Source organism: Bombus vosnesenskii, unplaced genomic scaffold, assembly GCF_011952255.1.
Source record: "Bombus vosnesenskii isolate JDL3184/JDL3185 unplaced genomic scaffold, Bvos_JDL3184-5_v1.1 scf7180000013274, whole genome shotgun sequence".
NCBI lineage: Eukaryota > Metazoa > Arthropoda > Insecta > Hymenoptera > Apidae > Bombus > Bombus vosnesenskii.
Window position 1 is genome coordinate 1,396,184 of NW_022882932.1, and position 16,218 is coordinate 1,412,401.

General features: G+C 36.9%; 1 protein-coding gene across 3 annotated transcripts in view; it reads left to right on the forward strand.

Annotated features, from left to right (window-relative positions):
* The window catches only part of LOC117231840 (lachesin-like), a 180,417-nt gene extending 164,434 nt beyond the window's left edge, over window positions 1-15,983 (forward strand). For 2 of the 3 annotated variants that reach the window (XM_033490681.1, XM_033490678.1), the window contains exons 7-9: window positions 6,427-6,546; window positions 7,920-8,090; window positions 15,718-15,968. In XM_033490681.1, the coding sequence (XP_033346572.1) occupies window positions 6,427-6,546; window positions 7,920-8,090; window positions 15,718-15,968 (542 nt within the window). Of the gene's footprint in view, window positions 1-6,426; window positions 6,547-7,919; window positions 8,091-15,717 lie in introns of all 3 variants that reach the window. The other variant, XM_033490680.1, reaches the window with a different exon arrangement.
* Window positions 15,984-16,218: the final 235 nt, after the last annotated feature.

Below are 16,218 nucleotides of genomic sequence, written 5' to 3' on the forward strand. Positions count from 1 at the left end.
TTCTGTCGCCTTTACCTACCACTACCTCCCCTTACACGTTAAACTGCAGTTTACGATTTCTGCTTTACATCCTTTTTACGTCGCGCACTTTTTAGTCGGACTATTGTGATTTATGATCGCGTTATCATCCGTAACATCACGACCAATGAATTCCTTCCATGGATACGATCGGTCGAAGCATTCTTGCCATGTGCGTATGCTAGTCCAAATGGAATCGTATTATTCGATTAAAACGAGCAATCTTGTATCTCCATTGGACAAACAGAAATTATGGTTACGCCGGTAGATCACGTTGGAATTAACGATTTTGAAATTGCTTATGCTGCTCGATTCGAATTTTTGAGATTGGAACTTTAACGTTGAATGTACTAACGTCGATGTAGATGTAGTAACATACGAAATTTGTGCAGCAAAGCATTTTTTATGGATTGTTAACATTCAAACGAATCGCATATAAAAATATTAATATTTTTGCAACTTTTCAAGGATTACGATATGCACATTTGCAAAATTCAAAATTCTTATCCTCAGTTCATCTTTTAAACCTACGTTGGCAAGATTTTGCAATCTTTGGCCTAAATTTAATATTGTATAATCGCGCAGCGTGGCAAGCATTTGTCAGTCACTGAAGAGGCAGCAACGAAGACGATATGAAATTTACATTATTCCCAGGGATTATTTGCGTCAAAACGTAGCGGATGGACGCCGGAAACTCGATGGTTACTGGTAGTTTCACAAGCGACGAGTACATCTTTAAACTGTCCATCAATATTGAACGAAGAAACCGTCGTACCAATCGTCTATTCACGCCGCGACGGCGGCTTGGTAGAGATGCAGCGAAGCGCGAAGGTTACAGTATTACCATGGAAGTACGAAGATCTGTCCTTTGGCCTAGAAGCAGAGGGAATTCTGCTTTCTATGGGAGCCATCCCCGCGAAACCACAACCTGCTCCCTTAGCCAGTCAACCTAGAAACCTATTACAGGATTTCCTAGCGTTTTGCCGCAGCACGACAAGCGTATTTCGCTCCACAGTATTCCCAACTGGACATCTTTAAACGATTCGCTGTTTTAACACGTTCTACACAGCGCCGCCACCCGTTACGCTTGAATTCGTCCCTTGTCGACGATTTAAAGCAAATTTTACATTTTACATGTTCCATCTAATTGGCAGTATTACAAATTTATCCCTTTTCCTGGCTATGTCTCTCTCTTGTTCAAATGAAATAGTTAAATTTTTTATGAAAGTGAAAGTATTCTAGAAGAATCATTCTATATTAAATCAACATCTTTTTCGAAATAAGATTAAATCTTTTTGTATCCCAATTTCATTCTTATCTTGGAAAACTTCCAATATCTTTATATATGAAATTTTAATATAAAATTACACGAATCAATAACGATTCTTTCGTTTTACCTTCAAACTGAAGGAATTTGTTAACGATAGAAAACAGTCTTGCGGGTACAATCTTTAAATTCTGAAGAAACTGTAAGTTAATAATTCCTTGGTTTAGTCAACATTCATACGAGACAATAAATAGACTAGGGAGAACCGGCGCAGTCGTTAATACAAGTTAAGAAAGATTTATCGGAGGTTACCAGCAACTTTTGATATTATAGCGTTAATACTCATCATGAAGATCGGCTACCATCGGAGAAACCACATAAAGCGGCTTGTCCAGCCGACCTGGAAACCTATTAGGGCATCCCAATGTTTCGCCTTACAGGCTTACTTCATCGCCACAATCGCATCAGGGGACACACCTTCGGCCGAAATCCTAAGCTATTAGCCGGGATTTCTCTTTCCTCCAATTTAAATGATTTATTTCGCGGCGAGCCGACCTATCTCCGACCAAATACCATCCTAGCCCTCTAACATTTTCAGAGAATGCCAGCACTGGCGATATTTCGCCCTGTCGTTGCTGGCCCTTCTACAATTACCTTTCTTCCTTCCTCCCTCCCCTTCTTCCTTCCTTCGATAAAGATCAAATTGAATTGGTAAATTGATAGAGTTTTGTTTACATCCAGGCTCGCAAAAGTATTCGGATATTGGGAAATGCCGGTTATGAATACATTATGCGTATTATACAAAACGTTTTGAAATGTAATTGGTATTGTAAGGAAACCTAATTGTCGCAATTTTATTGATGGAGCATGGAACAAATCTAAATACGTGCATCTGTACATAGAAGCTACAAGATATTCAATGCAAGTATAATATTTCGCAGAGGTCACAAAAATATTTAAGCTCGGAATAACTTTCTGGCAAAAAGAGATTCAATCCGTTGTTCCTGGCAATTCGATTGTGGAAACGCGCGTTTATTGCCTCGGTGTATGTACATCTTTATTCACGTTTTTTGGATATCATCGTACTTTCAGCCTGGCCAATTACAGAATTGGATTTCGTTCAGCTCATTAATCTAAACATCGGACCGAAACGACAGTTCCGCAATCGAGCTAAATGAATATTCGAACGAACAACGGTACGTGTCGAGATATAAAGATTGATTTACAGGTCCCGCAAGTCTGTAGTTGAAACGAAAAAAGTTTTAATTCCCGCCATGGTGTATTAAATAATTCTGTCCGTATCGACGCGATGCCCTCAGCGTCGAAATTGTTCGTATCGCGATAGCTTTCATCGAAACACAGTTATTTTCCCACCTTGAATAGCTTTCGAATACCTCTGAACAGGTTTCCTATTTAAATAGACTCTTCCAAATAAACATTTCCTTTCGAACAGATTTTCCAAACGCTTTTAAAGTGTATCGGTTAATTAATTACGCTTAATTAATGTACAATACGTAAAACGAATCCCAAACCGATTCACGCGATACGTTCATATTGCAGGAAGGTTGTGATTAATTATTTCGTTGATGGAAATTTAATGAATTCTTGGCTGATACGAATTAAAACTTGTTTGTTAATTAAAGTCCGTTTGACTGTGTTTCTGATTCTACAACAAAGGTAATTATTCGAATTGACGTTGCGTTTCGTTAAATTTATATTTTAGTCCATCTTTGTAAACATTTAAATTTAAGTGTATAGCAAACAATACGATTTAAAAACATGGTTGGAAATTTGATTTTTAAATATTTTCTTGAATTTATGTTCTAATATTGGTAGAAGGCAACAATAGATTATTCTACGAGCTGCCAGTGAAGGGAATGTATTTTCCTCTCACTAGGGAATCAAAGGGTTCTCACTTCATTCCATCGTAAACCTACAAGTCCCAAGGGCACGCGAGAAACTGCAGATTTGTTTTCGTGTTATGCACGACGTGGTCTTCACCGAGTTGTGGTTTAGTTTGTAAGGTAATCGATATATGCTATCGTAATACAGTTCAATTTTGATTTTAATCTAATTTGCCCTTTTCGAACTCAGCTTTCTAACTCGATCAACTTCCTGACACCTTGAAAACTTCATCATGCTTTTGCGAGTCTCTCCTCTACAACTAAACAGACTCGATACCACGTTTTATACTTCTATTAACAAGGTACAAGATTTATATAATTTACATTTGCAAATTTAATAAGTAATTATTCATTTGACGGATAGTTTGAGAAATTTGTATATCGAATTACTTTTTACACCATCTTCTATTTGAAGGTCGTAGGAAAGATATGATAATTGTACGCTTTTGTTGATTATTTTTTTTAATCTCACATTATGATTGAACGAGAGAATTTTAATGACGCAATTAAAAATGAAAACATCCTGTTAGATTCAAAGACGTAAGTTTTTAAAAAATAATTTACAAGTCGCTGAATAATTATCAAGACAAGCAATATTTTGATACTGTAATGTTCGGTATTTTGAAAATTTTGAAGGGAATGAAAGATCATATATTTCGCTTCCAACCCAAATAAAAAACAATTATGGTAATACGGGACCAAGCGACATACTGAACATACTGAATTTTAATGCTGATTCTTTATGAAAAATAATGTGACTTATCGCGTTATGTCCCTGTAATTTCAGATACAAAATTCACATTGCAAAAATAGTTTCAGTTTCACCACCAAAAATTTCATTCTATTACCCGAGTACCTACGTCTCTTCACAACTCTATGAAATCCTCTCTCACCAATTCCAGTGCCTAACCCGATTCATCCCCGATGCATCTGGATCACGATGATATGTTGCAATAACATCGCTGGTCGAAACCTTCTTACGTCGAAAACAGATCGGAAATCCGTTTGACGAAACAAGAGTCTCGCAGACGTCGCTGGTCCACTTTTCTCGACTTATCTTGGAAATATATGTATGATTAAGCAAGTGGTCCGAGACACGAGGAGTACTTTGTAGCCGCTTCTTCCTCAAAATGCAGGAACAAACGTAACCTACTCCGGTCAAAAGAACTGGCCGGCGCGGAAAGAGGATGACTGTTAAGACCTAAGCAGCTCACAGAAAGCTGCTTACGATATTCGGAACGATAGACGCGCTACGCCGCGAGTTACCTTCCGCTCCTTTTAAATGACAGGACCGTCAAGTACGCCAGCATTTCATTATCATAAGTTATGCGGCCTCGACGACGGCTAATGGCCACCGCAAAAAGACGAACACCAGGAAATATCTCGTAAGGCGATTGTAACCGGCACAATACATCGGCATGCGATCTCTGTTGCTTTTAACCATCCCGCTTCCGTCCTACGACCTTTGCTCTCTCTCTCTCTCTCTCCCTCCCTCCCTCCCTCCCTCCCTCCCTCCCTCTCTCTCCCCCTCCCTCCCTCCCTCTCTCTCTTATTATTAGAGAGGAGACTGTACCATGGCGCAATTGTGCAGAATGAATATGATCCAGCTGCGTTTCATCGGGAAAATGACTCTTACGCGTGTGACACTGTTTCGAGTAACTTTGTAACAAATGCTTGTCTTATATTTAATTCGACCTCGAGTCCTGCGTTGTATCGCGAGCTTCTGTCAGTGGCAGTGCGAACAAAGTTGACGCAGATTTGAAAGTCTGTTGGAAATGAGGAATATACTGGTAGAAATTTGAAATTACGATTGCGCGACTTCGTATCGCGATGCAACGTACTTTGCGTTCTTGTAGTTTGCGTGACGCAATGTGTGCTATAGGTAGATTTGTGGCTGAGGAGGTGACGAACACGGTGAAATTTAAAGAAAAGTTGTATGTTTGGTGATTAATAGTTTTTGGATATAGTTGATTCTTTAATACGTAGATTAGTATAATAGAACTTATGATCTGCGAATTAATAGGGAAGTATGGCTATTAGAATAAAGGAATTTCGAGATAGCAGTACATTCGTTTATTCTTATAGCGATTTTTCTATGTAATATCTTTTTTCATTGTTCCTTTTGCTTTATACTTTTCGATGGCCAGAAATCTTTTGACCAGAATGGGAGATGGTGTTATAAAAAATGACAGTTTGTACTTAAAATTCCGAAATAGTACCAAAACAGAGGTAAATGTGTATAAATGATATATGTATATAGGATAACTTATGTGTTACGACCGTTCGCGGAGAGACGCGATCGCGAGATAGCACGTCAACGAGAGTTGTAAATTCCGCAAAATAGTCGTTCCCCTGTTTCGTTTAGGATAACAGAGGTGGTTTAATGAATGTAACGCAGTATTAACAGGTTAACATAGAACAATATATTTTACAATAATATGATGTAGATGTTACAGAAATTTGACTCGACTTTGATCTCTAGATAAATTCGTTTGCTCGTCAGATTTATCGAAGTGTCATGTTTGACGCGTCAGAAGGAACTGCCCGCCCTTCGATTATTTTCGTCTTTTCTGGAAGGCAACCCCCACTACGTTCGGATCACGCCACATTCTTTTACGCGAGATAAAATAACGGCCACGAGTCGACGTTTCTGGAGGTCGCCCTGCTTAATGAACCATGCGCTTGCCACTACAATGTTTGTTTGCCGGGCAGACGCGACGATCCGTCTGCGACGTTGTAGGACCGCGAGCGACGGTTAGAAAACACAGCCTGTGGCAAGCCTCGTGGCGTAACAATATGAATATTTTTTTTTTTAAATAGTATCTCAGAGACTCGTTATATTGCTTACGATGATATAAGTTTGCAAGAGAATTTAAATATATTCTGTTAAACACATGAAACAGGTTCTATTAAGACACGTTAGAAATTTAATATTAGCCACTTTCTGTAGTTCAACTTTAAAAAAGGCTACTTATATTCCACAATTATTGAATTTTCTATCAGTATGTGTCGGTGGGGTGCAAACAGCGTCATATCGAAAATAAATTTCCTGAAATCCGACGATCGTCGTACGCAATTTCACGTGATCGAATTTACTTTAACCCGAACGTGTCGGCGCGTTACATTTCATTGAACCGTATCAATGACGGGTGACAAATCGCGGCGTGCCCGATAATTATTACATATACGTATACTTTATGTTCTGCCATTGATTAATGGCGTCGCGATAAATTGCAGTTCACCCGATGGTTCAAGTACCAAACCAGCTAGTCGGCGCGCCAACTGGAACCAACGTAACGCTGGTTTGTCTCGTCGAAGCTTCTCCGAAGGCCATTAATTATTGGACACGCGAATCAGGTAAGATTCAATTAACTGTTTCCACCGTCGTTTAGTTTTATTCCTCATTTCGAAAAATATTACTAAAGCTGTAGAGTATTATAGTTCTAACGAAATAGCTTCTAGAAGGAAGCAATTCTGAACAAAAGACAGTTGTACATAGAAGTATTAGTAAATTCTGTATTTACTAGAAATTCTTTATTATATTGATAATTACCATCTACTTTAATATGGACAAATTATTTACTATTAAATTTTTGTTGTTCATGTATTTATATCGAGTATAAATGTGCAAGAATATTTATGTAAATATCAAGAATAAAATACATATAATAACTAATCTGAAAGATACGACACATTTTTATTTAAATATTTCTCCTTTGTTACTATTTGTAAAATACGAATATGTATAAATATCGAAAGTTCATTCACACTGCACTTGTCAAATTTGTTCTCTTCCTTTGTTAGACATAATTTAATTTTATCAAATTATGATGTATTTTAAACTCTCCTTTGTTCACCACTGTATAAAAACCAGACATAAGATTTTATTTTTCGAGTCGAAGAACATGAATCGATAGATAGGTTTATTAAATCGCACGCGATGGAAACTGAATTTTCGTTGGCTGGCTGAGTAAAATAATAATTCGCCGAAGCGTGTTCGCTGGCGAGCCACGAAGATAAGTCACGTACAGAAATTTAAATGCGAAGCGAAGCCGAGCATTGTACGGTTCGAAAATTCCCATTCTACGGGATCCTTAGGACACTTTCTTTACTTTCTTATGGTGTAACGTTCTGTGGAACGAAGTTAGCACAATTTGATACGTTTTATATAAAATTGTTTCGCGAAGATTAGTTATATATACGGATTATTTTAAAATGTTAAAGAACCATGAGAAAAGAACAGTGCTTTTACCTTTGTTTAATTGGTATTTGTTTACCATTGAAATGCCTTAACAATTTTTCTATAGTAAACCATATAAAGTTCGACGCTTGACGTATTTTAGTATACGTTGGAAATCCATTTATTTCTAGTAAAAATAAAATCTGGCGTTCCTCTCGTAATTTAGATAAATAATAGCTTGAATAATTTTTTAGTTTAAGAAAAGAAAATACATGGAGCAATTTTTGTAGTATGCACACGCTACGAAAAGACATTCGTGTCTATATAGAGAAAATTATCCGTGTAAATGTTGTACGTTACGCGCTAACAACCATATGACGATGGTTTGTGTTCGCGTGATTACGAAAGAACTTAGAAACTCCTACTTTATACATTTATTTATTTAATGCTATAATCGTACAAATAAAATTATGATCGTCCAAAGTACTGAAAATTTGTATGATGTTTCAGCAGGTAATTTTTAAAAATATAAATCCTTTTTCTGTCTCAGGCGAAATGATAATTAGCAATCACAAATACTCGATGTCAGAAGTGAAGACATCCGTGTACAGTGTACAGATGCGCTTGGTAATTATGAATCTACAGAAACAGGATCTCGGTGGTTACAAGTGCATCTCAAAGAACTCGATCGGCGACGCAGAGGGAAACATTCGACTTTACGGTGAGTTCTCATGGATAATACGTTTACGAAGATCGCAAACTCTCAACTTCAGTGCTTTCCAACTTCTTTCTCTACCTCCGTTTATGTTTACCTATCAAAAAGAATTTTTCTTCTTCGCGACTACAGGCACGCCCCCATAATACACATATGCACGGCTTTTTTATACGAAATTGTTTCGATAAACAGAATTTCGTTAGGAATGCTAACAAAAGAGAACAAAACAAAGTTCGCAAGGAATATCGGACTTCTAAAGGATGGGCGGGTGTTGCTAATTACGAGATAAAAAGATGAAGCTATGATAAATGTGAATTAAAAGGTGAATAATATTAACAGTTATATACATTGGAATGTATTACTTCAGCTTTCTTAATTTTTACATTTCTTTAAAAAAATAAAATAAGGAATATTCGCTTATTGAATTATATTCAAATTACAAATTCTTCTTCAGAGAAATTATTTATTAGTATTATTTCGTTTTCTTTTCTCTTTTTTAATACGTTCTATATGGTAAACGTGTCTCACGAAATCGCGATTCTGCGTAATCCAATGTTAATTATATCGCATATATGTGTTGCGTTACACTCGCTTAATTAGAAACAGTGCGATAAAAATTATAGTACGGCATGAGGAGAGTCAACACAAAGCGCAGTATAAATAAAATAAAATTATATTTCTATCTTAATGGCTAATTAATCACTGTTTATTATGGATCATCGAGAAGAAATATGCCATTACTTGCTTTCAATCAGAAAAATGTACAATAGAAAAAAAACACAGAAATCTACACTATCATTGTATACAACGAGGATTATATTTTTGTAAAGAAACCTGGAAATTAAATTCTAAATTAAATCTAATCAAAAATCTAATAAATGAAAACTAACAAATTAAATTCGTATTTCATTTAAAAATGAAAATATGCATACGATTAAATCACACATAAAGAATCTAGAGAAAAAGCGGTTCTAAAGATAAAATCATTAGTTCAACAATACTATGCGTAAAGATAAACTTTAATAGAAAAAACTTCATGCTTCTATGGTGTCAGTGTATGAGTTAGGATAAATGGTACATCGTAGATAGTTCAAGGGAACAGAGCTATGGGTGATGAGAACCGACCGCCCATAGTTGTCTGCTTAGCTTTAAGGTCAGCAGGCGATGACGTGTTGGTGGTCACGTGAAATCCTTGCGAGGTACGTTGGCTTAGGCCAAAAGGGATATGCATGCGATGTGTGGACGTGTGTATGTGTGTGCTTACAGCGACTGCCTGCGTGAAGACAAAAGAGTCTTTGCCAGCTAGCGTAAGTGAACGGTACAACGAGTATGAGCGAACGTCTCTTCTTAGCTAGCAATAAAATAATAGTTCAGTCTCCTGTAACAGTCATCCGCTCTATCATCCCTACACTTCTGAACATTAAAACATTAACGACTGCCGCTATTATCGTGCGAAAAAAACATTTGCTTTCTATACTTTTCTTGTTTACCGAACAAAATGCGATTGTCCCATTTCTGCGCTAAACCTTCCGTATCATAATGTAATTATGCATTATTATAAAAACTGATATAAATTCTCATTGCTGCTTTCAAAGTTTTATAATATTATGCGATACAGAGTTATATTATCGCGCAACAATTTTATGAAAAAGTAGGAAACCAACACGTGGAAGAATAATAATTCGCGTATGCGTCAAACTGTCAGGTTTCACGGCGTATGCGGATTATTCAGAACCGTTGTTAACAATTTACATGCAAATCAAAGATAAATGTTCGTACAGAATAATTGAAATAGTCGCATTGTTGATATACGGGAGATATCGCGAATAATAACGATTCCCGATGATAGAAATAAAATGTGATATTTCTTGAAACAAGCAGCAGCGAATAAATTTCGTTGAATTCTGCAAAATTTCTCGGTTAACCGGAAAACGCAGACAAAGTAGATCGTATGACATAGTTATTCACGATATATATGGTGTAATGGTCGTTCACCTAATGACAATGGCAATTAGCATTGATTATTAATTTGAGCGTAATAGCTGGAGTATCGGGTTGGAATTGGCCAAGCTGCTTATTTTTGCGAAACCGATGGTTATCGTCTGCTCCGGTTTAGTTCTCTAACGCAAATCCAAATTTGTTTCGTTGCGACTCCCAACGCGAAAATGTTCGTTCGACTATCGGCAAGCAAAAACAATGTCACACGTATATATCGTTCGTATCGTGCCGCGAAACGATAGATTTTTATTCTAAACAAAATAAAGCTGACGTTTTATTGGTTGAATAGTAATTTGCAATTTAGCGAGGGACGTATTCTACTACACTTTTAGAGAAGTGTCGCGATATTTTATCTCGATATAATATAGAATATACACGGAATGAAAGTGTCAAAATCCTCTCTAATCTGATGGAACGATTGATGAAGAAAGATAATTTCGAGTTAACAATATGCATTACTTCGAAGAGCTAAGTTTATGAATATAATCGTTACGGTTAAACTCGCGTATTAAAATTTTCTATATAATTACGCTCGTACGTGTTATAAATACGAAACCTATCGTACATTCAAAACTTCATTCTTCAAACTTAAATTAAAGTCCAATGAAAGAATGTTAAATAAAACATACTAATAATGATCCTGTAAATATCTACAAAATTCATTAACTTTCCAGTTGATCAAATACTCTAGATTATCTTGAATAGGTCAGCAATAAAAAATGTTTGTAAACCCATCGGCATAATTATCGGCGGAGTGATAATTTTCTAAATATAAAATTTCGTTAGCCATTTCCGTCCCACTTGTTTCGTACGATGAAAAATCCCGAGTGCGCTCAAAAAGGGAATTTCATTTCCAAATAAACGTGGAACTTGTCACGACATATTGTTTGCTGGCCGTACTTAGCAATATAAATTTTCGAATAAAAGTTGCGCAGGGCAACGCGTATGTTGCACGTGTATGTTGTATAATGAAACTGCAACTTTAAAATGATCGAATTTATTACGACGAACTACATGGTGTAAATCCACAGGGACGAAATTATGAAACAAAATTCAAACTTCAAGATAATCGTACTTATCTACGTCCTATGTGTTATCGTAATCAATATTTATCTCAAAAAGAAAAACAGACGAAAAATATTAACTGTGTAACATTTCAATCTAAAAGAGATGAAAGAGAATGATTATGGTTGCCGTGACGAAGGCACGCGGTGCGCGTTGGGCGTTCAGGCGCGAATCAAACGATATCCAGAAAGACGTAACAAGTGGAGTAAAACCGAGTTTAAGTATTTACAAGGAAATCACTGTAACACGCAGTCCATTATCAGCGCGCGAATCGGCTACGCCCCCGCGTTTAATGACGGAAATTTTATCGCGTAAGCCGTGTAAACTAACAAAGCCGACGCGTGTATTATCGTCCACGGGGAGTGTGTATGCAAAGATTGTCCTGGCTCGCGCGGCGTGCTCCAACTTCTCGTTGAAGTCACGCGATCAGATAAACCCGGGGGATTAACCGTTAAACCGAAGCGAAGGTATAAACGGAGCGTGAAGAGAACGACGGGAGAAAAGAAAGCAGAGAAACGTAACGGGTGGAATTTTACACTTGAACACAGAGTCTGGTTGTGACCTATAACAGGTCAATTGTGTTCAACATCCTGGCCAAGTTTCAAGCTGAGAGCAGGATGCAATGATTGAAATAGTTTGATAATTGTTTGAAATATTTTTGGCCGAGAATCTTGATGAGTTAAAGTGAACTATAGGAAGCATACTTCTCCCGGTTGTTGTACCGTGGTCGCTTAGACCATTTGATAAACTTGTAATTTGGAAACTGGAGAGTTTGAATTAGTAATGATATCTATTACATAGGATGATAAAAGATGGATCGGAGAATGCTGAATGATTTATAATTTTCACTAGGAATAGAACTAATATTCATCAGAGTGGTACATTATTCGATGCTTTATTTTTAAATCGTAAAGAAATTGAACGTTCTTTACTATGATGTACATAAAAGTATAGAAATTCTTATTTATTTTAATAATTTTGAATAAACGCATATCAGTGCACATTTAATATTTAATATATAAACTAACTAATTCGTTATCGTTTTATTAAACTCAACTCTCAAAAAAGCCGCATCATTTACGCTATTATATGTTAGCTTATTTAATACGCACGAAACGCCATTTTAAATTGTAAAAATATAACGGTAATACCCGAGTTATACGAACATGATTTCAAACTCTCCAAATATACAAATGGACGAACAAATCGAACAATCAAATAGACAAAGAACCACAAGCATGTCTGCAGAGAGGAGAATAGTAAATCAGAGATGCGGTCGTGGGTGGCACACCCTGTACAACAGACACGATCGAGGGTGGCTAGAGGAGAAAACGAGGAGAAAAAAGAGGGTACAGATGGAGAAGGAGAGGATATATAGGAGTATAGCAGTAGCAGGAAGCATCGCATAGAGGAGGGTGGGACGACAGTGGCGAGAGATGTTGGCACGTCACGTCAAGGGCTAAAAGTCCGCGAAACAATATCCAACCGCCGGCCCATCCTACCCCAACGCTACATCTCTCTTCCCTTTTCTCTTGCTGCTGCTTCTTCTGTTCCGTATTAGTTATCGTTTATCAGGCCGGCCAGACAAAACGCGCCGCCGGGAATTGGGTGAGCCATCTGTTGCCAGACATGATCGATAAAAGTCCGCCAAGTGCTATCAGTGCTAAACTGCTATTTCGACGAGCTGCCGCACGTTTCACCCTTCCATTCCCCCTCGTTCCAGCCTTCCTCTCCTCCACCCTGTGGCAATGTCTCGTTTTCTCGTGCCCCTTTGTCGAGCGTTCCACCACCTCTCGCGATTTCTTTTTCCTGCTTCTTCTTTTCAGCTTCCAGCCCCGCAACATCTGTCCGGGGCCAGATCCGATCGCGGAAGTGTATACGCAATAAATTGAATCCGGCCTGCAAATTGCTCGTTACGCTTTGCTTGGTCGATTAGGCTTTTTGCGGGCGCCAGCCGGCAAATTTTCGATGCAGGATAGAACCGAGAATGGGTTCCACTTTTTTGGAAGCGGTTATACCGCAAGACGTGCGCCATTTCTACTCGTACCTTGATGGCTTTTGCCGAAGGGTCGTGATGATAACGTTAAGGATATCTTCCAGTTTTCAACGACAACGATGGATGCAAAGAGTTTTTCTTCGGGACTTCGCGTTTTTGTAAGATCAATCTATTGTGTGTAATTAAGCCATTAAGGATCAAATAATATACAATATAGTTTACCATAATATTATAATTTATTTAAAAGAAGAATTATAGAATCTAGGTAAGAGAAATGGTGACGAGGAAAGTATTAAGCGAACTCGTGACATTACTTTTCGTAGACACGATGTTAAGAAACAAAATTCGATTATTTAGATTAATTGAAAAAAGTTGCGAATGAAATGTCGCTTTAACGAATTTCCTTATCCTTGCTTTATCTCCCCTCGCTAAATAAAGGGAGAAAACTGGTTTGCTTGCTTTTGTATTTTCGTAATTTCGGTGAATTACTTGGGGTATATAATAATTTTAGAAAACAATATCGAAAGAGTACGGCGGAAGCGACGAAACTTCCCGTTTCGCCTTTTCCAATTTCTGGTGTGTCAATTTTGCAACACATGGCCCTTGCGTTATCGCGATGGAAGATTGCAGTTTCCTTTTGTTTTTTTCTTTCCTTTCTTTTTTTTACCTGAACATCGGACGATTCTTAAGAAACTTTGAACAAATTGTTTCTTTACTAGTTATAAAGGCTTTGAAGAATTATTTTATTAGAAATAGTAGATGAATATTAATATGCATATAATTAGTATCAATCTATTATATGATCGATTGATATTTCTTTAAATTAAGCATGAAGTCATCAAGGATTCTATAATTCAAATGAGAAACTTCTTTCATTTTTATTATCTTCATTTTATATCAGAAACTTTATGTGTACGTCTGAAATTTTATCGACACGAGAATCGCAATAAAAATGAAATTCAAATTTTTAAATATATTTTAGTGAGAACGTCCTATAGGACATTCATCGTACATTCGTTCGAATCAGTAAAAATATTATATAAAACTGTATTTATATTTCCATATTTTATATAACTATCCTCATATTCGTATTTCAAAGCTCTGAATAATTATGCAGAGACTAACTGTTTTATTAAATTTTATCATTTTTCACCGAATATTTGCAAATACTGTAGTATCATGGATGAGGGGCCTGGGGGGTGTCGTGTGAATTATAAACGAGCGGTTGCTGAGCATGTATGTAGTGAGGCTAGGACAAAAGACAAGGGATTGCTAGGGGACAAAGAACGAATTAATAACAGTATAAGTTGAGATGTCAGAGAGTGCGGATTGCGTTGATGAGAGTCGTTGATTAATTATTCAGTTGTGTTAATTATTATACGTTTGCTGCGATTAGTTCATGTTTAACAAACATTATTCTCTGTTCAATTAACAGCTGTTCAATCTACTTATCATTAATAAACTAATTAAAGTAGTTACGATACTACAATATTATTTGCAATTATTTTTTATATACTGTGAATTTTTGAAACTTGATAATTTAAATAAAAACGAAAGATAAACGCGATCCATTTAGAATTAATTCCCGACAGTCGAAATTACGCTGACGGAAACAAAAATTTTCCAACAACGAAGCAATAGAATCGTAAAGAAATTTTAATATAACAAGTTACACGGTTTCGCCGTAGGGGAGGGGATGTAAAAACTGAAGTATTTTTATGAAACCGCAGCACAAATTTAATATCGCATGTAAACAGTTGCACGGAGATGCCCAGAAGATATTAGTGTTAGTAGAGTACATGTCGATACATGTATAAATTGAATCCACTATAGAAATTCCTCGTCAAAGAGATGCATTCTTGCTTCCTCTTTTTCCGCCAATACCGCCTCCTATGTAATGTGACGTCGAGCGTGAAAATACTCCACTCCACAACCCTGGTATAGTTTCTATCACGAAGTTATGCATGTGCAAAAAAAAGAGTGTATGGCGTCTGATGTCACTTAAATTGTCCCACTAACTACCAAGCGTGTCGTTAGTCCGAAACGTATCGTGTAGCCAATTTTTTATGCAGCACGTGTTTGAAATATTGCTTACACGAGTAAAGAATTTTTTACGCGAACAAAATTTAATTTCATATTATACGTTGCACAATATCGAAATTTAAGAGAAATAGAGTTCAGATTAAAGATTTGCAATCTATTAACCGAGTACACAAATGCGTGGCGCGATGTCTGACCATGTACCGTACTATACCACTAGCTTTGGATAAAACACTACTTATAATTTCTGCAGCAAGAAAATATATAGCCATACTATAAGTAAAATTTAATAACATGAAAATACCGTTGTATGTGTGTGTGTGTGTGTGTAAACCCATCTCAAGTCCACGTTTATAAATTTCCATGTTTTGTATAATATTTTAAATATCTTTTTAAAAAGTACACTATATTCTTCCTATTATTGATGAAGAATCTGACGAGCGATATTTTCCATTAAACTTCGTCCTCTTCGATAAAACCGAGAGAAATGAAAAATTTTATTAATTCAACTTAAAATGATTTCGTTTATTTCAGATATGGATCTACCGAAACACTCGAAGAAACTGGGAGACCGAAGATTGGACAGTGACACGAACGAAGCGGTCAACGATCGAGATCACAGACTGACTAACGTGTATCAAGGCTCTTTACGGGAAACGGGTTCAACCTTGGAACCATTCTTCAACGGCGACGACGCATCCTCGTCGACGTCCTCAAACGACATTTTACCACCCGCCTCTTGTATTCTTCTAATAACATTGTCCCAACTGCTCGCTTTGACGTAAAGAACACTATAAAAAGAAAACACGTGAATACAGAAGGAACGAAGAATCATGCGTTTACTTCAACGACGACGGTCGATCATTTTTTTTCCCGTGTGTCGATGCATATCGATTTCTGTGCAGCGTTATACTCGTCGACAGAGAGAAAGCAAGTTGATTTCGGAAAGATTAGTAACAAGTTTGTGTTGATATCTCATCGTTGCATTTGTTCGATCCCTCCATCGATGATACACTACCGGATCTAGCTGACGAA